The following is a 27,624-nucleotide window of genomic DNA, read 5'->3' as shown; positions in this document are numbered from 1 at the left end:
CCTTTTAACCTGGTGTGTACCTGACTCTACTCAAAATGAATCATTTATTCCTCCAAATATATTTAGAATTATTATAGCTGACACCAATTGTTGCGGTATTGATTATTGTGGTTTGTAAGAAAGTATTATTGCAGATTTAATTCAGCTGGATTACTGAATCTTCAAGAGATACAGTTGTGGGCATTGTTCCATCTGACTCCCAACAAATCTCCTGCAGCAGGCAAATGGGTTTTCTACCGTTATGGACATTTTGAAGGGGGATAGTTTTGATTTCAGTCTTTCCAATGAATATGCATTTCCTCTTAAAGGCATTCATCATTGTCAGTATCCAGTAGTAAAAATAGAAAATCAGTGCCTAAATTGTACAGCTGCTAGTTGGAAAGGGTGATATTAAATTGTGGTTGATTTTATTCCTGACAGATTTGCATGAATCAAATTGCAAATGTATAGTAAGTTGTGATTGTGGTTTAATGTATATATGTCTTTAAAGTACAATGCAACACAAATAATGTATAATAAGTTAAAATAATTGCATTCTGATTAAAATATAACTAAAATAGCATATGTAATTTTCAAAGAAGTACTGAGCTGGAAAGCAACCTAATCATTTTGACTGAGACTAAGCAGGTAAACAATTGCTTACATATGAAATTTGTATTTAGTAACTAATACTGGAGTCCTGGTATGGCACTGTAGGATAAGCACTGAACTACAAGGTTGGTTTTAACTGCAGGATTGGCTGTTCAAACTCCCGAGCTGCTCCTCAGAAACCCTATATGGAGTCAATGTAAGTCAGAACCCACTCAATGGCACTTAATAGCAATAGCAGCAGCAGCAACTCTAGTTAAGAGAGGCCTGGTGCAGCGCTTTAGGATTAGCATCGTACTGTTAGTTACAAGGTCGGCAGTTCCAAACCACTAGCCACTGTTTGTAGACCCTAACACATTCATTAGTGGCTTCCTCTCCTATGCTCCTCACTTCCTTACCGGTACTTCCCAGGATCATTCCCAAATAAATGATCGCATACACATTGTTGTTTTAGGATCTGTTTCTAGAACAACCCAACTTATGACAAGTAAAGAAGATAATGACATAAATACTGTTCATTCAGCATTTGTGAACAAAAGTCTTGGAAAATATTCCATGCCATTTCTAATAAAATTAATTCCCTGGTGATGCAGTTTCTCTCATCAAGAAGTTCCTTAAATTTTCAACTTGGTCTTGAATTTGCCTGAGGGGAAAACAAAACAAAACAATAAGCATGGCTTAGAATTAGAATGGAAACTAGACTTTCCTTTTCTCAATAATGAGAATCAATTTTTATGTAGTGTTGACTGGTGTGGATAAACACAGAACTGCTAACAAGAAGGTCAGGGGTTCAAACCCACCAACTGCTCCTTGGAAACCCTATACATGTTGCTATAAGTCAGAATCAATTCAACAGCACTTAACAACACTAGCCTTTAGGAGCTCTACTTACAACTCATGTATACTAAATTGTTTAATATCTTCCACAACTCTATGAATTATCTAAAATCATTATCCTCATTTTATAGATGAAGGAGGTAACACAGAGGTTAAGTGCTTGGATGCTAATCAAAACATTGCCAGGTCTAACCGACCAGCCACTCAGCAGGGGAAAGATGTGACAGTTTGCTTCCATAAGGATTTATAGTTTTGGAAAACCTATGACATTTCTACTCCATTCTATAGGGTCTGTATAAGTTGGAATCAACTTAATAGCAATGGATTGTTTTTGTGTTTTTGTTTTCTAGTAGAGGAAAATGGAGTAGTGTGAATTAAAATTACTTCACAAAATTGGTACAGCAAGTATTAGTTGAAGCAAGGGTTTGAACCCAAAAATTATAGTTACAGAATCTGTGCTGCTAATCACTATATTATACTACTCCTAATGAGACTGTCTTTAACATGCTGTGTGAAGTGTAACCACCAAATCTCACTGCTGTTGAGCCAATTCTGACTCATAACGACCTATAGAATAAAGTAGAACTGTTCTTGATTGAAATAGAAGACTCATATTTCTTCTATGGCATGGCTGGCAGGTTTGTACGGCTCACCCTTCAGTTATCAACCAAATATTTTACCCACTTCACCATTATGTCTCCACATTGAGTATGTTGTTGTTGATGTGTAGTCCGTTCAACTCAAAATTACCCTCTATACAGTTTCCGAGAACAGCAGGTGGGTTTAAACTGCTGACTTTGTGGTTGCCAATCCAGCACTTATCCTACAGTGCCACATCATGTTGCTTACAGAAAAGTAGAATTTTGACAAAATAAGGTAAAATACTGAGGTCTGTCATGCCCTGTTTATGTTTTTTGGGGGGAGTGGGATCCTGGCTTTGATTTCTAGATGAATTCATTTCAATTTTAAAAGAGTTCAGAGTAAGAAAGATGTAAAGGTAGAAGGAAACGGGGGAGAAGAGAATAAAGAAGGAAAGAATAAAATCAGTCATCGAAGAGGATAAAATGAGCTCTTCTTGGTAGCCTAGACACTGAGCAGAAGTGTTAGACATATGAAGAAAGCTCACAGATTTTCATAGGAGACCTGATATCAATGTAGAGTGTAGACAAAATCAAAAAGTATTGGCAACCATTTGTTCAACTTCAAAAAAATTTAGGGAGAATGGCTGCTGTTAATGTTTGTTGCTAAGTGCACTGGAGTTAGTTCTGACTCATAACGACCTGGTAAAGCGTTTCCAAGGAGCAGCTGGTGGGTTTGAATCACTGACCCACAGTGTCATATAAGAACTCCAGGGAGAGTGGTTAGTGAACTAAAGAGGAAAAAGACAATGTGTTATAAAATTAAAATAGTTTAAGCTTTGATTTCTGCGCATGCTTTTTGAAACCAAAGATGAATTGTTAAAGCAAGGGCTTATCTAAGGAGGGCCAGTTCATTCATTCAACAAATATTTATTAAGTTCTTACTATGTGCCAGTAACTATTGCAAGTTCTTAAAAACAGTGAACAAAACTGATGAATCCATGCTTTCATATAGCTTATATTTTAGAATCAGGAGAGAGACTATAAAATTATAGCCATGCCCAGTTCTTATTTATATGTTTGTAGTATAGACTTTTATATTTTGTACATGTCTTTCCTTTTTAGGAAATTATTCATTTTTTGTCGCCTCAAGTCACCATTATTTTATCAGGCCCAACGGATGTCCTACTTTGACTCCTAACACTGCAATTTACTCCCAACTTGGCTGAAAGTACTTTCACAACTCACCCTTACTCATTCCGTTGTTCCAGCAAGGCTACTGTAATGATCCCTATTCTATAAATTCTGGATGTCAGAAACTCATCCCTATTACAATTTTAAATTCCTAAAGCTGGTTGAAATTTGGAGGTTGCAATTAAATTGTGGGGAGATTTTCCTTCTCTTCGTTAACTATTCAAGCTGTGCTTGCCCTCTTATGATGTCACTGTTTGATCTATGATATATAATTACCAATTTGTTATTTATGCGGTCAGTGCATCATCTTATGGAGAACTTTCTTGCCAAAGTATATATTGTGTGTAGGAAGGATTTTTCACATGTCAACCACAAACCATGCAGAACAAATCAGTAGGGCAACTTACCAGTGAAAATAACTATTCCAAAATTTTGTAAGTTTGTTCTTAGATGCAAGCAAGTCAGTTCCAACTCATAACAACCCTATATACAAAGGGATAAAACACTGCCCAGTCCTGTGTGGTCCTCACGATCTTTCCTGTGTTTGACCCTATTGTGGCAGCCACTGTGTCAATCCACCCTTTTGAGGATCTTACTCTTGTATGGACCTCTGCCTTAACAAACATGAAGTACTACAGATACTGTTCCCTCCTCATAACATGTCCAAAGTATGATACAAAATTTTGCCATCTTCATTTCTAAAGAGCCTTCTGAATGAACTAATTCCAGTAAATATTTGCTCATTCTTCTGGCAGTCCATGAAACATTGTTTGTAAATACCATCATTCAGATGCATCAATTCTTCTCCAGTTCTACCTTATTCACTGTCTATCTTTCCATTAACATATGGCAATTGAAAATATCATGACTGGGGGGTCAGGCTCAACTTAGACTTCAAAGTGACATCTTTGCTTTGTAACACTTTAAAGAGATCTTTTGCAGCAGATTTGTCCAGTGGAAGATGTTGGTAGATTTCTTAGCAGCTGCTTTCATAGGTGTTGGTTGTGGAATCCGGTAAAATGAAATTCTTGACAACTTCAGTATTTTCTGCATTCAGTATTTTCTGCTTGTTGATCAGTTGTGAGGATTTTTGTTTTCTTTATGTTGAGGTGTAATCCACATTAAGGGGTACAGTCGGTGATCTTTATCATAAAGTGCTGCAAAGTCTCTTGTTTTTATTCTTGTTACTGTGAAATGCAGTTGATTCGGTTCTAAATCATAGCAACCCTATGTAGGCTTTCCAAAGAGCAGTTGGTAAGTTTGAACTGCAGTTCAAACTGACCTAGTGTCCAGTTCTTATCCTACAGTGCCACACCGGGACCCTTCAAGCCCTCTTAGCTTTTGTCAAAAAACTGTGTGTCATCTGAATACCACAGATTGTTAATGAGTGCTCCTTCAAACACGGTGTCTTATTCATATTGTCCAGCTTCTCACATTATTTGCTTAGAATAAAGATTTTTAAAGTGTAGTAAATGTATACACAAGTTGCCTTATTTTATATCACACAGTTATCCATTGCTTCCACAAAATCAAAATTAACTGTTGTGGTATTCCCATTCTCCACAGTGTTATCTATCATTTGTATTGATCCACACAGTTGAATGCCTTTGCGTAGTCAGTGAGCCATAGGTAAATATTTTTTGGTATTTTCTGCTTTCAGCCAAAAATCAGCTGACATCAGCACTGATATCCCTAATTCCTTGTCTTCTGAATCTGAGTAGAATATCTGGCAGTTCCCTTTGTATGTACTGCTGTAACGATCTTAAAATAATCTTCATTAAAATTCTACCTTTGTGTGATTCTGATGGTTTTGTTTAATAATTTCCATATTCTATTAGATCACCTTCGATTGGAATGGGCTCAAATATGGATCTTACATTTGGTTTGCCAGGTACCTATCATCCAATTTTTTGGCGTAGATACAGACACAAGAATTTCCACTGTTGCATCCCTTTGCTGAAATATCTCAGTAATAATTCTGTCAATTTCTGCAACCTTGTTTTTTGTCAGTCTGCAGTGAAATTTGCACTTCTCCTTCAATGTCATTGATTCTTGATCACATAGTACTGTCCTGAAATGGTTGAACATTGACCTATTATTTGTGGATATAGTGGCTCTGTGTATTTCTTCTATCTTACTTTTGATGATTTCTTCATCGTTTAATATTTTGTCTACGAATCTTCCTATATCGGAACTCGTGGCTTGAATTATATCTTCAGGTTTTTCTACTTGTGAAAACTTGAGCATGTTCTTCCCTTTTAGTTTTCAAACTCCAGTACTTAGTGCATTTCATTATAATACCCTGTCTTCTGGAGCAGCTCTTGGTGGGTTTTTTTGTTCATCTCTGTACTTCATCATTTCTTCCATTAGCTTCAGTGACTGTAATTTCAAGACCAACTTTTAGAGTCTCTTCTAATATTCATTTTGGTCTTTACTTTCTTTCCAGATTTTTTAGTGACTTTTTGCTTTCTTTGTGTATCATGTCCTTGACATCATCTGTATATCAATATAAATGCTTGAAGTCTAGAATTGAGATCGTCAGATGGCATATACTCAAGATCATATCTTTGCTGCAGTGCACCTGTTTTAATTTTCTTCAGCTTCAACTTGAACTTTCATAAGATGGCCCATTCAGCATTTGACCCATCTTTGCACAGATGAGTTCCAAGTATATGGTCACAGTTTATGTTGCTGAAAAAATTATTGGTAATTAATAAGCCTTTAATTATTAGTCTTGCAAAATTATATCATGTGATATCCTGTGTAGTTTCTATCACCAAGCCCATGTTTTCTAACCACTGATCTTCCAACATACACATTCCAATGTCCTGTAATTATAAATGCATCTTGATTTCATGTTACATTAAATTTAGACTGCATACGTTTGTAAAAAATAAAAAATAAATAAAAACTTCAATTTCTTCAGTTAAAAATTAATGGTAGGTGTGCAAACTTCAATAATTATCCTATTTACTGTTCTTCATTGTAGTGGTGACGTTGGTACGTCTCGGAGTCAGTTCTGACTCATAACAACTGTGCATAGGGTTTCTGAGGCAGTAAATCTTTACGGGACCAGAAAGCCTCATCTTTCTCCCATGCAGTTGTTGGTAGATTTGAACTACTGACCTTGTGGTTAGCAGTCTAGCACGTAAACATTATGCTACTAAGGCTTCTTGTTCTTCCTTGTAGGTGTATTATCCTATCACTGACAGCTTTGCACTTCATGAGTGATCTTAAAAGGTTCTTTTTGATAATCATATTCATGTGTCAGTCTCATCCTCATAGGCCAAATGTGCAAATGTCCAATATCAATCCATTTCAACTCACTAATCCCTATAGTATTGATTTTAATGCATTCCTTTTTAATTCCGATTATTTCGTTTGCTAGATTTGTACTCCATAAGTTTCTATGTTCTGAGTGTTAATGAATGTTTGTAGCTATTTGTCCTCATTTTGAATTGTACCCCATCAGCAAATGAAGCTCCCTCCCAAAAGCTTTTCCCCATTTACTTCATTAAAAGGTTGACTCTAATTTGAAGAGGCAGCTCTTTTGAGTACCTTCCAACCTGAGGGAGTCTTCTCCCCGCACTGTATAAGACTATGTACTACTGCTATTCATAAGGTTTTCAATGACCACAGTTTTTAGAATTACATCACCACACTAGTCTCTCTAGTCCTTCTTGTTTTAGAAGCTCTGCTAAAACCTGTCTACCATGGTATTTGAAGTACAGGTGGCATAGCTTCCAGCATCACGGCAGCACGTAAACCATCACAGTACAACAAGCAGACAGATAAGTGCTTAGAAGCTTAGGAAAACTTCATTAATATGTAGTTTAATGTCCTGTGATTGAAAAGTCTTCCCAATTTGATGTCATTAATTTAGTGTCTGGTAGATACCTGGGACATAAAGAGTTTAAAAATTAGATTTTTATAGGGTGTTGTCTTCATCTGTCAGAGAAGACAGATTCCAGAGGGTGAAAATGAAGCGGTCTTTGGTGCTTCAATTTCTCTTTTTCAATTTTAAGATAGATCTACTCCCCAATGACTGTTGTCACGACAGCTACTAATAGGTTTCTCTAGTCTTATTTTTCTTAGGAATGGAAGTTGTGTACTCCTCTGCTAATCAAGTTAAAAAGTGTCTCTGGCACTTTTCAAACCTAAAAATGTTTAAGACTATTATGTTCACCTTGCCAAAATGTGAAAACAAGTATTTGGAGTTTATAAATATGAAAATAAATGCACATGCTACATTTATCAAGAGGATGATACTGACATAGTAAATGCAAAAGAGAAAACTTTCAGTGTTCCCACTGGTTTGCAACCAGCCATCTACTTCTTCTGACTTGTCCCCTATAGAGACCTGCATTCATCATATGAACCATTACCAGAAAAACAAAAAACAGCATTTTGTTTTTCTTGTTCATCACTGTATCTACAGTTCCTAGACCCATACCTAGGCATCAGCATACATTACTGAATGAAAGAAGGAGATTCTAGTAATTTCAAGTATGGCACTCTATGAGATACAACATGGGTGAGAAACATCCAGCACACAGGCTGTATAAGGCCCATGAAATCATTTGTTCTTGCCCTGCCATGGCAACCACAACAGTTCCAGCCATCACAGTATTGTTGTTGTTAATTTCCGTGGAGTTGGATCCATCTTATAGCAACCCTGTATAGAGTTTCAGAGAAGCAGACAGCGAGTTTCAGCTGCAGACCTTGAAGTTCTAACCGACCTCGAGGTCCAGTGCATTATCCCACAGTTCTACACAAGGACTCCAGCCATCACATTAGGGGTAGCCATCACATTTAGGGATGAGTTAATTAAATGCTTCACCAAATATAGTGGGCTAAGTTTTAATTTGATCAATTTGTATGGCCTGCAAATGGCATTATACATATTGGCAGAAAAAAAGTTTCTCCACCCTTGATCTACCAGGTGAGAGCAATGCTTACCTACCTACCAGTACAAAGATTTTTAAAAAAGGGCTTTGCTGTCATATTATGCTAACGCCTTAGGTCATCCAAACATTTTTAGTCTAAAAATCTACACATACAATTCTATGGATATGTTTGCTCTAGGGTTGAATATACTGTCTTTTGAACTTACAATTTATTAATTATGTCCGTTAACCCACATGTAATTAAAATATTAGTATATTTCTCCTGGACTAGCATTGTATGTTGTCAAAAGCAATAAGCTAGAGAGATTGGCAAAGCACTGAATTAGAACTTTTGGGCTTGACTATAGACATTGAATAAGATTATTTCTTTAAACCTTGTTTCTATTTTATCCATTTTAAATTTGTTACTGTTGTTCTTAAGTAATTGATAATACATGTTCTAGTGTGATGCTATAGGATCAGCACTGGACTGCCAACTACCAGGTCAGCAGTCCAGACCCAGCAGCTGCTCCTTGGAAACCCTATACAGGGTTGGAACCAATTCAACAGCACTTAACAACAACATGCTACTTGGAAGTACTATTGAGAAGATAGAATGAGATTATTTGGGATTGTGTAGAAAACTTCTTGTAAACATGTATAATGACATAATTTTCAAAGCATCTAAAATTTAAGTTGGTATTGCTTTATCAACTACCAAAATTCGTGGGAAAAATATGTTAATTTTTTATTGCTGTAAAAACATATATAACACAATTGCCAAAATTCATAAAATTCATTTTGTATTAAATTTCCATGTAAAGTTTCTTAAAAACAAATTAACCTTAAGAATGAATTCAACCTTGTCACATTGTAGGTTCATATGTTAAAAAACAAAACAAAACAAAAAAACAAATAATTTGCTGACAACAGCATAAAACATATATGAAGTGATTTCCAAATTAGACAAATTGCCTAAAGGTATTTTTTGTTTTTTAAGTTTCAAGGGAAAAAAAACAAAAACCCACAAAATCATAATAAAAAAGATTTGATATAAGAAAAAACATATCTTTCCAATTATATTCCTTTACTCATTTCCATTATGTTAAGAGGAGTAAATAATTGTTATTTTCCTATTTATATTATATGCCTTGCTAAATAACTCCTTTTTATCAAGAGCATAGGCTGTCCTTCAAATTTGTGTTTTTGTTTTGTTTTATTTTTATTGTTGTTGTTTCTTTGTTTTCATGAAATATGTTGACTTAATGTTTATAGTTCTATTTTTGCAAATTTTCATTACTTTTCTAGTTTTAAGAAGCTCAGGTATTGTAATGGTTAAGTGCTTCTTTTCTAACCAAAAGGTATGTGATTTGAACCCATCAGTCACTCCAATGGAGTATGGCAATGTGCTTCTGCATGTGTTACAACCTTAGAAACCGTGTGGAGCTGTTTTACTCTACAGTATTGCTATGAGTCAGAATCAAATGGAAGTCAATCACCCATGCTAGGTTGTCAGTTCTTTACCCAAATTTTAAGGTCCTCATGATTACAGATATAAACAGAACTAAAGAATATAAAATTGGAAGAAAAGGAAAACTACTACACCTTAATTCCCTGAGCCCATTCTTCAGCAAGAAATGGTCCCTCAGGTTCTGTCAAATTGCTGTATTGAATTTGAATTGTTCTCCCCTAAACGTGCCTGTCCCTCCTCTGCTTAGACCTAAAGCATGCCCTAGTTCTGAAAATGTATAGAAACAAGAATGTCATATGTCTACCTTTAAATAAAAAGAACAAAATATTTTCTTCCACAGAACTCTCCTTTGACAGGAGCAAGAACCAGTTTTTCTATTAGGACTGTCTGTAAAATGATTTAGACAAGGTGCACAACTTAGCACATGTACCTATCACAAAATGACTTATGAAATCATTTTCTGTTTCATTGTCACTGATAGACTAGTAGAGTCTTTGTGGAACACTTGCAGTAATGAAGCAAAAGGGATTTTTGTTTGCTTGTTTGGTTGGTTGGTTTTGTTCTTAGTGGTGTTTTGTGGCTTCTGGAAAAATGGGGCAGGCATTATTTTGAAAGGACGGTGTTTGTTACTAGGTATCTGAGGTACTGTGAGGAAACCATGGGGAAAACACAGTCAGGAAATGCAGATGGGCTGATGTTTCACTGTTTCCTCTTAGAGTTAAATTACCAGTAACAGCAAAATGGTAAAAAGCAGGGAGATAGCTGAAGAGCTCACAGCATCTGTTGGGGCCTGAATGCATTTCTGCAGGGGTTCCAGAACAATATAACAAATCTTAAAGTTTTAATAAATCCATCCAAATTGTATCTTCCTAAGCAAGCTATGATTCAGAGCTTCAACTTAACGAATATTTATTTAGGTCCCAAGTACTGTGCATAATCCACTAAAGAGAGAAGAGAAATATAAAGCATGATCCTTACACTTTGGTAAGTTGTGACATTAACTGAAGATCTACGTCATAGTTATACAAAAAAAAGTTAGAAAGTAATAAAGATAGGATATAATCCAAGCCAAAATATTTACAGTAAAGCATGAGTGTAACTGAATTCGTAAAGATGATAAAGTAATGTGGAAAGCAGAAAGTGAGAAGACTTTTGTAGAAGAGGGAATTTTAGGTTGAGCTTTGAAAATAATTGGAATTTGGATAATACAGATAGCTTATTTATTACGTGCCAAGAACTGTGTTCAATGCTTTGCTTATAGTAACTCATAGGGTCAACACAACAATTCTGTGTAGTGTGTATTATTGTTGTTGTTTTGTTGTTAAGTGCCGTCGAGTCGGTTTCGACCCATAGAAACCCTGAATAGGGTTTCTGAGGTTGTACATCTTTACAGGAGCAGATCGCCTCATCTTTCTCCCGCGGAGCAGCTGGTAGTTTCAAACTGCTGACCTTCCAGTTCGCAGCCCGATTCGTAACCACTACGCTGTATTATTATTATATGCATATTCACATAGGGAAACTAATGCATAGAGCAGTTGTTTATTTTGGACTAGTTTGTGAGTAGCATAGCTAGAATTCCACCGTGGAGTTCTAGCTCTAAAATAGGGGTGGAGAATCTTTTTTTTCCTGCCAAAACTTTATAACAACATACATGGACTACACAAAAAAAAAACAACTCAAAACTTAGCTTGCTATATTGTTGTGGCACTGTAGGATAAAACACTGGATCACAAAGGTTGATTTGAACCACAAGGTTAATGGTTTAACCTCACCTGCAGCTCCTAGGAAGGTCTATACAGGGTTGCTATGAGTCACAACTGAAATATTTAGTCAGACATTCAGTTAACTTACCCCAAATGTGAAGGCTGTAACTGTGATTGCCTTGGTAGGGTGGCTGTGTGCCATAGAGTCATTTCTGATTCATAGCGACCCTGCACAGGGTTTTCGAGGCTGTAAATCTTTACAGGAGCAGAAATCCTCATCTTTCTCCCGTGGTGCAGCTGGTAGTTTCGAACTGCTGACCTTGCAGTTCGCAGCCCTATTCGTAACCACTACGCTAACAGAGTTCCTGGGTGTAGGGTCAGACCCAAAATTTCACTGGCCTTATATGGCCAGCGGGCCGAATATTCCCCAACCCTGCTGGAGAATCTCTGCTCTTAATCACCATTCTTGTTGTTAAGTTGGCCATTGAGTTGGTTCTGACTCATAATGACTCTGTATAGGGTTTCCAAGGAGCAATGGTGAGCTTGAGTCATTGGCCTTGCATTTCAAATCAACTTTGTTGTCTGGTACTTATCCTACAGCATGACCACAGCAGGACTCCTAACCACCATACTATTCAACTATTTAATGTAGATGTTTGCAAATTTAGACTCTAAGACTAAAAATTTATATTGAAGGAATAGCTAAGAGATTTTCCTTCAAAAACAAAAATACCTTTGTTGGCAGTGCATTAGGAGATCAAAGTAGATAACAACTGTGCATTTAGTGTGTGTGTGTGTGTGTGTGGTGTCATTCAATATATATATATATTTTATGGAGTCTTGAAATTTTCAGTTTTGAATGTAAGGGTTTTGATCTGAGAGAAAAGTGAAAGTAGTAGAATCAGTGTGAGACATGAAAAATGAAGAGACAAAACTAAATTAAAGGGATATTTTTGTCCATCCTATCAGGACCCATTTAGAAATCACACTCTTGTTCCTTTACTGAAATGTGTGGGGTATACTCAATGCCACCCACTCATATAAAAAGGCGCAGGATAAACCACTCACATTTTCCTGTATACTTTTAATCCTCTCTAGATTACTTATCAAAGAGCCCTGGTAGTTTTGTTGTTTTTGTTAGGTGCCATCAAGTTGGTACTGACTTATATTAACGCTATGCACAACCAAATGAAACACTGCCTGATCCTGGGCCAACTGCACATTCGTTGCTATGCCTGAGCCCATCGCTGTCACCACTGTGCCAATCCATCTCCTTGGGGGTCTTTCTCTTTTTCTCTGACCCTCTACTTTACCAAACATAAAATCCTTCTCTAGTGACTGGTCCTTCCTGTATTAGAGACAAAGTTTGAAAATCCTGGCTACCAAGTAGCATTCTGACTGTACTTCTTACAACACAGATTGCTTTGTTCTTTTGACAGTCCATGCTACTTTTAATATTCTCCTCCACCACCATAACAGCATCAGTTTTTCTAAGTTCTTCCTCATTAACTATCCAGCTTTCACATGCATATGAGGTTACTGAAAATACCATGGCTTGAGTCAGGCACACCTTAGTCCTCAAGCTGACATCTTTGCTCTTCAACACTTTAAAGAGGCTTTGTGAAGTGGCTTTGCCTAATACAATAAGTCATGTAAATTCTTGACTGCTGCTTCCATAGGTGTTGATAGTTGATCCCAGCAAATATGAAGTCTTTCACAACTTCAATCTTTTCTCCATTTATTGTGATGTTATTTATTCATCCAGGGGTTAGGATTTTTGTTTTCTTTACATTGAGATGCAACCCATATGGAAAGCTGTGGTCTTTGGTCTTCATCAGTCAGTATTTTAAGTCCTCTTCACTTTTAGTAATCAAGGTTGTATCAGCATAGTAGCCTGCTAACCTCAAGGTCAGATGTAGGAATCTACCAGGTACTCATCAGGAGAAAGATGAGGCATTCTGCTTCCCTAAAGATTTACAACCTCGGAAAGTCCCATGCAGAGTTGCTATGAGTCAGAACTGCCTTTATAGCATGCAGCAGCAGCAGATTGCTTTTCAGGAGAAAGATGAGTCTTTCTGCTCCAATAAAGACTTGACAGCTTAGGATACCCTTTACAGGGTCGTTATGAGTCCAAACTGACTGGAGAGCACTTAACAACAATAATAACAGATTACTTATAATATCTTAAACAATGTAAATACTACATAAATAGCAAGATGAAGTCCCTCTTAGCCTTTGAGGGATTTCTTTGACTACTCAGTTGTATTTTAGGAACCATATTCCCCCTGAATATTTACAATCCACAATTGATTGAATCTCTTGATGCTGAATCTGTGATACAGAGAGATGACAGTATAGGTATATACTGCTATTTGCTGATGTGAAGCATTCCAAGAAATTAAATATGAGGAATCACCAACAAGCTTATCATTTCTTTAAAAAACATGTTTAGAAAGCTTTCCATGGGAATAACATTGAGATATAGCAGTCACTTTTAAAAGAATGTGCACTAAATCAACAGTCACTGTCATGTTGTTATATTTTGCCTCAGTAAAGAAATTAAATTTTAATTGAAACTTTTTGATAAAGAGAACACTGGAAAATTTTGATGTAAATATTTTATAACTAAGGACCAACTCTTTAAATAGAAGGTTTATGTGACCTTGGGAAGGGTCTCTCTAACCACTAGTCTGTCAGTTTGTTGCACTGTGATGGTTTGTCTGTTGTGTGATGTTTGAAGTGATGTTACTGGTATTTTGAATAGTGGCAGGGTCCCACATTGTGGTTACATTTTAGCTGAATTTCCAGTCTAAGACTCCAGAGAAGGTGAGGCAAACTACTTCGTCATGTTTAGCCATGGAAAACCTTATGGATGGCAGTGGAACAATGTAAGATAGTGCCAGAATAATGAATATTGAATAATGAATTTTGAAACATGGAATATGAGTATAGTGTGGGAATTTAGTTCTGTTGTTCATAAGGTTGCTATGAGTCAAAAGCAACAGGACAGCACCTAAGAGTCGTTTTCGATTCCTGGATGTGAAATATGAGGACAACTAAAAAAGGATTACTAAAATTCATAAAAAATATATTAAACAAAAACATTAATATGTGAGGCAATTATTTCTAGACATATCCTCAATCTAGGTCTATACACTTCTGAAGATTGTATCTTTATCTCTGTAACCCGTCTCTGAAGAATTCTGTGGTTTTGATTTGATTCACACTACATAAAAATGACCTTTATGGCATCCTTCAAGGAGTAAAATTGTGTTGCTCTCAATGGTATTTGGGTTTGGGGGGAAATAAGAAAGCTGAAAAGGCAAGCTCAGATCTGTAAGATGAACAGGCTAAAGTTTGAAATGAAATTCTTGTAAGGCAGTCCTTGATATCCTGGCAGGATGAACAAGAGCATTATCATGATGGGGAAAATGACTCCTCACAACATTCTGGGCCTTTTTCTTATCAATGCTGCTTGCAAATTTCTGGAAATGTCTTCATAATTAGTCCTAGTGATTGTTCTGTGTCCTTCTAAAATACCTGTTGAGATTGTTTCTTTGGAATCCCGAAAAGCAGTGGTCATAACCTTCTGAGCTAACCTCTCTGACTTTAATTTAACTGTCCCAACAGATCCCCTCTGAAGACACTGTTTGGATTGGAATTTCTTTTTTTAAAAGGCACCTTAACAAGCCTAAGACAAGTGTATTACTGAGAAAACTTGTCTGCAACCATCCACTGATCACAGAGACAGGTTTTAACTCATTTTATTTGATACAAACCCATTCATGTATGAACTGGAACCCTAGAAGCAATATTTTTTTACTTGTCCTTGTACAGGACTAAAGACAACTATAATTTATAGAAATGCTCAATTTGTAAATTGGAAAAAATTGCTGATATGAGTTTTATGTTTGAGGATTATGAGATATCCTTTTATGTTTTATGACTATAGAAAAGGCACCACAAAAAATACACTATTTTAGTTCTACAAACCATACAGGAAAAATGAAGAACTGAACCGTACCTTTAAAAATATGTTTAAATTCAAGAAATTCTTTTAAGTTCACTTTTATCAGAAGTGATTAACAGTCAGTCCAATGATCAGATATCACTATTCCCTACAGCCCGGTTCAGTTTCTACTGTATGTACTTTGACAGGTATACAAACAGGCTCACTATTTAGGTGAGTGAAGACAGGCTATGTAATAAAACACTGTGATAGCATGGGAGTAGTTGTCGCTTTACATTTAATGGCAGAAAAGCTAAGCAGCAGAAATATGCCTCTTATGATAAAGAACAGAACATAACTAAATTAAGTGTTACTTGATATCTTTATCCTAACCTGAATAATCAGGAAATAGGTCCCTGGTTTAACTCCCTAGATCAATTGTCTGCAGTCTTTAGTTTATCCTTTTAGACCATATAAGGCATTTAGTATACAATGCTTGTATAAACAAAGTGCTTTAAGGTTCAAATTTTTCATGATAAAAAAGATTTTCTTTTTATATGAAGACTCATGTTTCTAAGCATCTATGTTTCTGTATCAAAGGCAAGAAATCTCTATTATGATGTTATCTTATCAATTAAGTCTGTATTAGACTAGTCTTTCAACTGGAAATATGAATTGGAAGCAGTATGGTCCCTGTTTTGTTAAGTGCCATCCAATCAGTCCTGGCTCATAGCAACCCTGTATAGGGTTTCCTAGCAGGTTTGAACCACCAACCATGTTGTTAGCAGGTCACACCAGAACTCCATGGCCCCTTGTTGCTGTTGTTATGTGCATAGAGTCTGTTCTGACTCATAGCGACCTAAAGGGTTTCCAAGGCTGTAAATCTTTACAGGAGCAGAAAGCCTCATCTTTCTCCTGCGGTACAGCTGGTAGTTTCGAACTGCTGACCCTGAGTTTAGCAGCCTGATTCATAGCCACTACGCTACCATAGTCCCTAAGCATCTGTTTTTCCTAGATTTATATATCTGGATTTCATCATTCAGTTTGAAAGCTACTTTAATAATTGAAGTTTTTCTCTCAACAGCGCATAAATAATGGCCTTATTGAACTTATTTACTTCTGTGATGAACTAGAGCTGCAATGATGCGACTTTTAAACTATTAGGAGCTTAAATAACATAAACTGATGCTGAAATGTTTTCCAGAAATTAGATACATTTTTTTTTTTCTTATGGGAAGATGAATGGCAAGCAAATAAGCATCGTAGAGAATTGAAATGGGGAGGAGTCAATTTACAGGGTATGTTCAAATGAAAAATGGAGTTTACTAAAAACTGGGCACTTCATCATTTTGACATCATATTTTCAGGTAAGATTAGGAACCATGCAGGAATAGAAACAAAAATGCTGCAGTCCCTGGTGACCATAAGGTACTTTACTTTTTTATCACCATAGCAACTACTGAGACTATGCTTTCATTTTAGAGGGTCAGAAACTAGAAAGATCACTTATTTCCTGACAAACTAAAATAGTAAAAAGCTATAAGAGATCCCATCTCTCACTTTAAACTGTGGAAACTGCTACAGAATTGTCTTTGGCGCATGTACCATTTTTCTGTGTGCAATGCCTTAGGGACGCAAGTATGTGCAAGGACTTCAAAACCCATTTCCTGGACTCCAGCCAACTTTGACAACATTCTCTGAGAAGGCTATTATCTAGACATCCAAGGAGCTATTATCTAGACATCCAAGGAGTGTCACATCCCCTGCGCCAGTTTTTGCTTTTGCTTGTCTCATTTAAGATAGAAAGTTTGCTTGCCTTGGCAACAAACATACTGCCCAGCATTGCTAAAACCATTCATAACTTGATTCAGAACAATTCCACCATTTTCCAGAGAATTGAGAGCTTACCAGAGATTCCTATTAAAATCAGAAAACTTTGTGTGCTTAAATTCTCAAGTAGTAAACTCATGAGGGTAAATCAAAATGTATCGCAACCCAGTTTATATATGATGTTTTTTTTTGTTGTAAGTGCTGTCGAGTCAGTTCCAACCTTGTGGTTCAAACCACAGCGAATTAACCCACAGCGCCACACCAGGGTTACAGTTTATATATAAATGGGTTGGTTCCAAACAAAACATGTTTAAACACGACTCTGTGATCAATGGGTGGCTGTAGACAAGTTCACTCACTAATGCACTTGTCTTGATCTCAGTAGAGTGCCTTCAAAAAGGTGCCTTTTTATGGTGGGGAGGGACGGGGGGAACACAAGTATGAGGTCATAGTTAATACTACATTTTAATCAAAACTCAACTGTTGGAAGCTTTGCAACGAGTTTACAGAAATGCCACCCCACATAAAACAACAATTTTTACATGGGTCAAACATTTTAAGAAAGTTAGCAAAAACCTCACAGATTGATTCAAGGCAGAAAGATCAGTTCAGGTTATTGCTTTGTATTGTTTTTATTTGTTTTGCAGGAAAGCCAAAGGTGTAGTCTTTATAGATTTTCTCACAGGACACAGGACGATCATGGGGGCTTTTTAGGAAAGAGTTTTAAGAAAATAGAAAACTGTATTGATGAGAAAAAGACCAGAGTATATAAAATGATGATTTTTTTTTTCTCTATCACGTGTTCATTCTTCAAGGCTGTCCTATCAGAATTTTAGTGAGTAACCTTATTCTGTTTACAGTTCTGAACTTGCCCTTTCAGAATTCTTTTTGTTTCCAAAACTCAAAGAACATCCAAAAGAAACATGATTGGAATCTTTGGGGGATTCAAAAAACATCTGCTTTGTTGTGGTGTAAATTGACAAGCTCAGAATTCTTGTTGTTGTTGTGAATTGCTGTTGGTTCTGACCCATAGTGACCCTGTATAGGGTTTCCAAGGAGCAGCTGGTGAGCTTGAACCGTTGACCTTGCAGTTCAAACGGCTTTGCGGTGTGGTACATTAACCCACAGCGCCACACCGGGACTCCTGAGAAGGATTGTTGTTGTTGTTGTTAAGTGCCGTCGAGTCGGTTCCGACCCATAGCGACCCTGTACAGGGTTTCCGAGGGTGTAAATCCTTACGGGAGTAGAAAGCCTCATCTTTCTCCCGCGGAGCTGCTGGTAGTTTCGAACCGCTGACCTTAAGGTTCGCAGCCCGATTCGTAACCACTACGCTACCAGAGTGTAAACACCACCTTCATAAGTATGTAGACCTACATGGAGGATATGTTGAAAAAGTTAGCTTTAATTTTGATAATCTTATATAATAAAGGTTTTTTATGACTTTGTAACAATACTTTTAGACATATGGTGGTGGTGGTGGTGGTGGTGATTTGCTATGAAGTTGTTTAGGCTTTCTGAGGCTGTAAGTCTTTAGGCGGGGAGGGTGCTAAAATAAGTTCATGGAAAAATGGAATTCAAAGATCATTTAATTTTTCACAACATTTTTGAAGCCGTTTCATATGTGTGTGTCAGTTATAACTGGTGGTGGTGATTTGCCATGGAGTCAGTTGCAGCTCATAGCGACCCTGTGTATGTTTTCTGAGGCTGTTAACATTTATGGGAACAGAAAGACTCGTCATTCTCCTGTGGAACTGCTGGTAGTTACAAACAGCTGATCTTGATAAGCATTACGCTATCAGAGCCACTTAATTGAGTTCATAACTGGATAACTTTTATTCTGGTGAAGAAGATCTTTTTTCCCTATCCTTGAATCTCCTCTCCATAGGAAGTCACAGGAATGCGTTTTAAGGGGTTGGACTCGCAGTATACTGATTAATGTGGTTCCTTGCCTCCATTTCAATTTAAATAATCCACCTATCTGCCCAATGACTATGTGGTATTATGTGGAGGACTTGTCATAGTTCTGGATGTATGACCATGGGCTAATAGCCCAACTAACATGGAGTCTTTGATATATAGCATCAGGAGTTAAACCAGATGATATGCTGATGAAATCACACTGCCAAAGTTAGATGATTTACAGAAGAAGCAAAGAAGCCATGGCAGTGTGTGTTTGCAGCAGCAGATTTCATCAAGCTCATAGTATAATCACTAAATATCAGTCCCTCCAACAAGATTCCAAGACACTCCAAGATACTTAGGTGTAAATCTTTACGGGAGTAGAAAGCCTCATCTTTCTCCCGCGGAGCAGCTGGTAGGTTCGAACCGCTGACCTTAAGGTTCGCAGCCTGATTTGTAACCACTACGCTACCAGAGCTCCATATATATATATATATATATTATAACAAGTTTGCTTGATTTCAATTAATTATAGGGCATTGAGAACAGATAACACATCCATTCAATCTTTAAGTTTTGTAGAAATTTACATTTAGTTTTGCTTTTTATAAATAGTGAATTGTTCTTGATGCATTTGAGTTGATTTTTAACTCAGAATGACCCCATGTGACAATGTAGAACTATCCCATAGAGTTTTGTAGGCTGTAATATTTTTAGTAGCAGACCACCATGTTCTTATCTTGCTGAACTGTTGAGTGTGGTCAAAATGCCAATGCTTCATATGTCACCAGGGCTCCTAATGTGCAATGTAGCATTAAGGTATTTTCTAGTTTGTTGTGAAAGCAACTTAATGTAACCTAAGTTACTTACTATATCATTTATTCAGTTGGAAAAGAAATATGGTACAAACTATATCAAGGGTAAAATTTCAAATGCTAGTTGGGCCACATTAAGTTTCAAGTGCTCATGAGCCATCCAAATGTCTAGCAAGTAGTTGGCTTTGTGAGTCTGGAGTACAGAGGAGAGGTCCTAACTGGAGATAATGCCTAGGAGATCAACCTTTATGCTTTCCATTTCATTTTTGACAACTTTTGGTTTTCCTATATTCTTACTTTGTAGTTTCCATGTTGTGATTATTAATGGATATTTACAGGTATTTCTCCTCATTTTGAATCGTGACTCATCAGCAAAGAAAAAAAAAAAAAAGTCCCCAAAGTTTTACTCCTTTCTTGTCATCATGGTCAGCTCTACTTTGATGAAGCAGCTCTTCCCACAGTCATATTTAGAGTGCCTTCTAACCACAGTAGCTCATCTTCTGACACTATATTTGACAATATTCTGGTGCTATTCATAATGTTTTATTATTCAGTATTCTAGTGCTGTCTTGACAATGTTTCAGTGCTATTCATAAGATTTTCAGTGTCTAATCATTCAGGAGTTGTCCGCTTCTCTTTCTTCCTAGTATGTTTTAGCATGGAAGCTCTGTTGAAATCTGATCACATTGAAAGACCCTGCTGGTATTTAAAGTGCTGGTGGCATAGCTTTCAGCATCATAGTAACATGGAAGCTACCACAATACAACATACTGGCAGACAGGTGGTAGAATATGGAGGGCGTGGTCAGTTATTTCAAAATAAGGACTATGTATTGTCTTCTTGACAATACAGATGAAAATCCACTTTGTGTATCCACTTGGCCATTTTGAAATCATTGGAAAACTTCACCAGGGATGATCATTTGAAATTGAACAGTTAGGAATCACATGTCTGTTACTTGCATGGGTTTAGATATTTTCTTTTTTGTCCTTACATCATCAGCCGATTCATTTTTTATTTGTTTTAATTTTTCCATGTTATAGAACATAAAAGACAACCTGCAACAAATCTCAGGTCGGATTGACTTCATCCACAAAAAGAAGGCAGCAGCATTGCAGAGTGCCACCCCCACAGAAAGAGAGAAATTAGAAGATGCTCTCTCACAGCTCGACTTCCAATGGGAACAAGTTAACAAAATGTACAAAGACCGACAAGGGTAGGTAACACTTTTGTTTTAAATAATTGTATCTGTTTTTAGGGAATGTTAGACTTCATTTCAATTCCCACTCTAGAGAAAAAGAGAGGTAGGGCAGAGAGTTAAAGAGAATTACATAATTGGAAAAACGTAAGTGGAATGAGGACAATTATTGGTGAACAGTTTAGTCTAGTGGGCAGAATACTAGAAATTGTTTTGTACTGGAATCCACATTACGGTGACGGACATCACCCTCTGTAATTTCAGGTAATATCAAAACTAGTTTGGTCATTTGTCTGGGATGTTTTAAAAAATATTAATTTAAAATGTTTACCTATCTATCTATCTATCATCTATCTATCTATATCTTTACTTATCTTGTGCTCTATATATTTAAGGTTGCATACACATATTAATATGTTTGAGGTTAGTCATATCAACACAAAGTGGATTTTCATCTGTTATTTATATTTTAAAGGGAGATACTTTATGATATATAGTCACTTTTTGTTTTCTTCTTGTGGTAAATGTGTTGATGTAAAATAACTTCTTACTTCTTACTTCAGTTAAAATATTTAGCTTTGGCACGATTTTTTTTTTTTTTTCTGACAAGATTATTTTTCTGACAAGAATTCACAAAAATTCACATACAATATTTTTCTGACAAGAATTCACATACAACCAGGAAAAAAAATGATTTTTTTTCTGACAAGAATTCACATACAACCAGAAAAAAAGAGATTTTTTTCTCCTTTTATATTTGATGTTAAAAATAATAGCATTCCCTAATAACTAAAATAATTTGTTTCTATATGCTATAGTCTCAAGTCAGTCTTCTTCGTTATTCCCAGAGGAAATTAAATCATTTGGATAATAGTTATAGGGAACTTTCTTAATACCTTTAATATATGTGCACACCTAACAACACCTGGTGTTGTTGTTCAGTGCCATCAAGTCAGTTCCAACTCATAGCTACCCTGTATAGGGTTTATGAGGAGTGGCTGGTGAACTTGAACTGCAAACCTTACAGTTCAATCCAACCATGCAGTCCAGCTATTTTAAAATAGCACCCACAGTGCTATTTTAATTTCTAGCTTATTTAGTCTCCAAAATAGATCTTTCCAGTGTACGTATCAATGAGCATTCCCAATTCCCACCCCCCCACACACACACCCAGTTTTCTTTCATCCACAGAGATTTTCCAAAAGCATAATGAACTAAGTGCTATATCTATTAGGAGTCTTGGCACAGCAATGTAAGGTAAGCATGGGACTGCACGGTCGGTTTGAACCACAAGGTCAGTGGTTCAAATTCACCAGCAGCTCCTTGGAAACCCTATACAGGGTCACTGAGTCAGAACCAACTCGATGGCACTTAAAAGCAACAACAACCAACAACATACCCCTTAGAATAATGTCCAGACTCACTAATTGGGCATGATTGCTGTTCATATGGTCAGGCCCACTATTTGCCACTTCCTGCCTTAACTACAACTACTCCAGTTACTGCTCTAGCAATATTGAATTCATTTACAGATTCCCAGGCATTCTCTGTGTGTTCTGGCTTACCTGTCCTTCAGTTCTTAACTGATTTTACTATAGCCTTTTTGAAATTCTATTGTAAGACTTGTTAATTGATGATGAAATCAGGAAACTTAGATATTGTTTTATTATTTAATATAATGTTTATATTAAATATATTTATATTTAATATAAACCATTTTTGTAGTTGTGAACGTTGCTAGACTTGGTGGTTACACGTGCTTCCATGTGCTTCCATGTGACTTATTCCTAGGAATTTTTGCACAATAATCTAATTGTTCACTGGCTTATTTGCCTTTTACACAATCTCCTTAAAGCCAATAGCTGTATTTTATTTTGTGTGATATCTTCAAGTTTAATGAAGTACTGAGTACAAGGTGGGTGTGCAGTATGTCTGCTTCTTTCACAAAACCTGAGACTGTTTCTCCGTTGGGTGATTTTCTGTTGTTGTTGTTATTATGTGTTATTGAGTTGATTTTGACTCATAGTGACCCTGTATAGTGTGTCTGGAGAGCAGCTGGTGGATTTGAACTGCTGACCTCATGGTTCACAGTCCAGTACTGACCCTACAGCTCCACTTACAAACAGCTGGTCTGAGAGTTAACAGAAACAAGCCATACTTAAAATGGAAAAAATAAGACCCTCAGAAAACGCATGTTAATACTACAAAAGACAACTAGAAATGTGTACTGCCACTATGATGCACTTTCTCTTAGTATTCCATGCTGACTTGTCAGGAGCTTCTACAGGCTACTCTGATGAGGTCAGTTCCATTAGCCTCTTTGGGGATGCTTATTCCACTGTTAAGGAGCTCTGGTAGCATAGTGGTTAGGAGGGGAGTGATTGATCTTGCAGTCCTGGAGCAGAGGACCATCAAGGGAGAAGAGCAGCGTGTGGGAGGGACCCTATCCAGAGAAAAAGCAATGCCAGAGATGGAACCAGAAATGATGACTGAAGAGTTGGAGTGGCTGAGGACTCTAGACTCAAGGTGGGAGAGGCTATGTGCTGGCGACTGAGGAGCAGGCTTTCAGGGTATGCATTTTGGTTGTTTGAATGGTTATATATTCCTGAGTGATTTGGTGTACATCCAAAAACAACAGATGGAATGTAAGCAAATGGGATTGAATGATGATGCATTGAGGGTATTGTAATCATTGCAATGACACGAAATATGATAGGATGAATGTAAAGCTGATGTTCTCCCATGTAAACTATCACTCAACTAACAATAAAAATGTTTAAAAATTTGGGATTCAAATAGTGTCTATGTTTTAAGTCTACTGTGTCATAAGGATACATGAGACACTCAATGTAACATGCTTAGTGAATTGCTTAAACATGATAAATGTTCAATTAAGGTTGGTAATTTACATGATGAATATGATGATCTGTGACTCTGTTAGCCTGCATGTCTGTTAATTCATTGTTAAAATGTTTATTGTGAATTATATGATAGTTTACATGGGAGAACATTAGTTTTACATTCATTCTATCATATATCGTTTCATTGCCATGGTTAAAATCCCCTCCATGCATCATCAACCAACCAAAGGGTATACTCTGTAAGCCTGCCCCCCACACTCCCCCCTCCCCAGTCTTCAGCACACAGTTGCTCTCCCTCTCTGGGTCTAAAGTCCCCAGCTGCTCCATCGCTCCATGTCATTGTCTCTGCCTCTGTTAATTCATTTTTTATATTCTTTAATTTTTTTTTTCCTTGGTACTACAGAAGCTGAATTCAGCTTTCAAGAATCTCCTAATCTAGAGAGAAAATGAGCAGCTTGCCTATAAAACAATGGATAAAAGATACAGGCTATACTAAAGGCTAGAACAGGATCCCTGGGGAAATTTATAAGAACATAGTACTCAGACTAGGGGATAAAACAAGTCCTATGCATCAAGGAGGTCTGTTAGCATAGTGGCTATGAATCGGGCTGCTAACCTCAAGGTCAGCAGTTCAAAATTACGAGCCATTCCATGAGAGAAAGATGAGGCTTTCTGCTCCCATAAAGATTTACAGCCACAGAAACCCTATGCAGGGTTACTATTGAGTTGGAACCAATTCTACAGCACACCACCCTCACAGTCTTGAAGGAAGTTGACTCTCCTATGGAGTGGTGTTTGGTGGGTTTGAACACTGAACTTCAGAGTCCTGGTGTAGTTCAGCAAATTAATGCCCTGGACTACAAAGTCGTTTCAACCACAAGGTCAGCAGTTCAAGCTCACCAGCTGCTCCTTGGAAATGCTATACAGGGTCACAATGAGTCAAAAAAGACTCAACGGCAAACAACAACAACAACAACATTTACCATTCAAAGAAGTGCAGTGGCTCCATATAATAAGCAATGGACTACGAACCACGTGTTCCCTGGTTCAATCCCACCAGCCACTCTGTGGGAGTAAGATAAGGCTTCCTGCTCCCTCGAAGACTTAAAGCCTAGGAAACCCTATACAGAAATCTTGCCATTCTGGATTCTAAGGAGCATTCTGGCTGTACTTCTGCCAAAATTTGTTTGTTATTCTGACAGTCAAGGGTACTTTTAACAGAAATGTATTATTTATAGCAAGAATATCAAGTACTTCATGGAATCACTGAGAAGGTTTGAGAAATATGTTTTTAAAAAATTGGCAGGGCAATCATAGAATACTAGGCTAGGCATCAAAAGAACATGTTCAACATCAAATCACAAGGTGAACCTGAATTATAGACTGTTGTCATGGCAACTGTCCAGTGATGCACTAAGGGCAACAAAACTACAGGACATTGTTTGCTGCTGTCAGTGCCAACATGTGTCTGTACTCTCACTTCTCTTTTTGTCAATCATTCTAGAAGTAAGGTCTCTGGCAAGAGCATAAAGGTTGAATTTATTTTCCTGTAAAGTAGCAGAGAGTAAATATTTTGGTCTTTCCTAGCCATGTGAACTCTGTTACAACTACTCAACTATGCTATTGTATAGCATGAAACCAATTGCAAATACTAATATAATATGTAAATGAATGTGTTCCAGTGTAACTTTTTTAAGAAGACAGTGGACCAATTTTGCTGTTGTACTTGTTCATGCCTGTTATAAGACAAGGATAGGTCAGAGAATCAGGTTCTAAATGCCAGTCAGAAAGCATGAATAGTTAGAATTTGAAATTCACTTTATGGGATGTCATGCCTCATTCCTGTCCAATGCCAATGCAATGGTAAACACCTGAAACCCTGGAGGGATTTAGCAGCTATGCACCCATAATATGCAAAGGTCCCTAAAAGCCTTCCTGTTGGGTTTTCAATAACAAATTTGTTGAATTATTTAATAAATAAGCTTGAGATTAAAGCAAAATAACTTTGAAGCAGTAAGAACAGCTACGAAGTACTTTTTTTATATCTGATCCATGTAGGACAGTGTATGAATAAGCTATTGTCACTATAATGCTGTGAATCAAATTATCGTAAAACTCAATGTCTTCAAACAACAAGCATTAATTCTCATTAGATTGATGATCTAGGTTGGACTTGTCTGGGCAGTGCTGCTTCAAGTTGTGGGTTAAGTGGGCTAGGCTCCCTCCTGCATGTTGGGTTTAGGTTTCCTGTATTTGTCTTTTTTTTATGAGGTCATGCTTTCTTTATGATGAATCACTGCAGTATGACCCAAGCCTAACCTCCTAAGAGCATGAATGGCCTGTGGTCATGTTAAGTTTACTAATATCCCATTGGCTAAAGCACGTCACATGGTCAAACCTGACATTCATGGATTGGGAAAGTAATCTCTTCTGACAATAAAAAGTGAAGAGAATTGAATAGTTACTGAACAATAACCCGAAAGTATTATAAATAATTAATAATAAATTATTTTGTCCAACTAGATAATATCAGTGGTTGTATTCTGTTTCATTATTTTACATGGGTGTAAACTAAATTCCAAAGATAATAAATGACTTGCTCAAGCACATACTAAATATAAATAGCACATCTGCTTGTTCATTCGTCACCAACATGTTTAACTCTAATAGGTGTGCGTGGTTTACTCACAAGGAATTAATTAAAAATATGAGAAAAATACATTAAACTCTTGGCATTCTTAAGATATAGGTCTGAGGCCATCATAAATTACCAAATTCATGAATGCCATAATTACAAAAACTCACCTTTATTAAATAAATGTCATAAAACAAAAGAAACATTACTGTTTAGGGAAGGACAGTAGATCATTAAAAGTCAGACTGATTTATAAATATTCACTCATTCTCTAAGAAACCAACTCCCATGCATTGTTTTCCAGCTAACAAAATTTCAACATGTATCTCAGAAATGTTATAAATAATCAAAATATTAAAAGTGACAATTTTCCATGCATATTCAGTTGCTTACAGTTAACAGAGTAAACTCGAAGTATGTGGATCCCCATGAACTTATAGAATGAATATACATACATGTAAGATTAGTATTTAGCTTTATGAAAAATTAATATTGATAGTGCTACTAATTTTTGTTTTTATCTATTTCTCTTTTTTTAATGTTTTATTATGAATTATGTGATAGTTTAACTTGGAGAATGTTAGCTTTACATTCATCCTCTCATGTATCATTTCATTGTCATGGTTACAATCCCCTCTATGCTTCATCAACCAACCAAAGTATATACCCTGCAAGCCTGCCCGCTCGTCGTCATCAGCACACAGCCCCTTTCCCTCTCTGGGTCTAGAGTCCCCAGCCTCTCCATCTCTCCACGTCATCGTCTCTGCCTCCATCTCTGATATCACTGTTTCTCTGCTCTTCTCCCTTGATGGTCCCAGGGATTTATTTCTTTTTAATTATTTATTTTATTTTCATGAGTATACAAACAAGATGCTGTGGGTTAATGCACTGGACTGCAAAGTCATTTTGAACAACAAAGTCAGTGGTTCAAACTCACCAGTCGTTCCTCGGAAACTTTATACAGGGTCACTATAAGTCAGAACCCACCAATTAGCACTTAACAACAACAGCACACATATCCATATATGTGTATGTACATATCTACATACACATATAGATAGCTATTTTAATAGTTATTGCAAGTATAATTCAGTGCCCTTAATAACTTTCATTCTCTGGTAGCGTAGTGGTTACGAATCGGGCTGCGAACCTTAAGGTCAGCGGTTCAAAACTACCAGCC

At 36.8% G+C, this 27,624-nt stretch overlaps 1 protein-coding gene across 2 annotated transcripts in view; it reads left to right on the top strand.

Annotated features, from left to right (window-relative positions):
- The window catches only part of LOC102838260 (dystrophin-like), a 3,237,302-nt gene that overhangs the window by 1,526,302 nt on the left and 1,683,376 nt on the right, over window positions 1-27,624 (top strand). For both annotated transcript variants that reach the window (XM_006870143.1, XM_006870144.1), the window contains exon 43: window positions 20,794-20,966. In XM_006870143.1, the coding sequence (XP_006870205.1) occupies window positions 20,794-20,966 (173 nt within the window). The remainder of the gene's footprint in view (window positions 1-20,793; window positions 20,967-27,624) is intronic.

The sequence above is a fragment of the Chrysochloris asiatica genome, unplaced genomic scaffold (genome assembly GCF_000296735.1).
Source record: "Chrysochloris asiatica unplaced genomic scaffold, ChrAsi1.0 scaffold00139, whole genome shotgun sequence".
Lineage (NCBI taxonomy): Eukaryota > Metazoa > Chordata > Mammalia > Afrosoricida > Chrysochloridae > Chrysochloris > Chrysochloris asiatica.
This window is presented reverse-complemented; position numbering and strand designations above follow the sequence as displayed.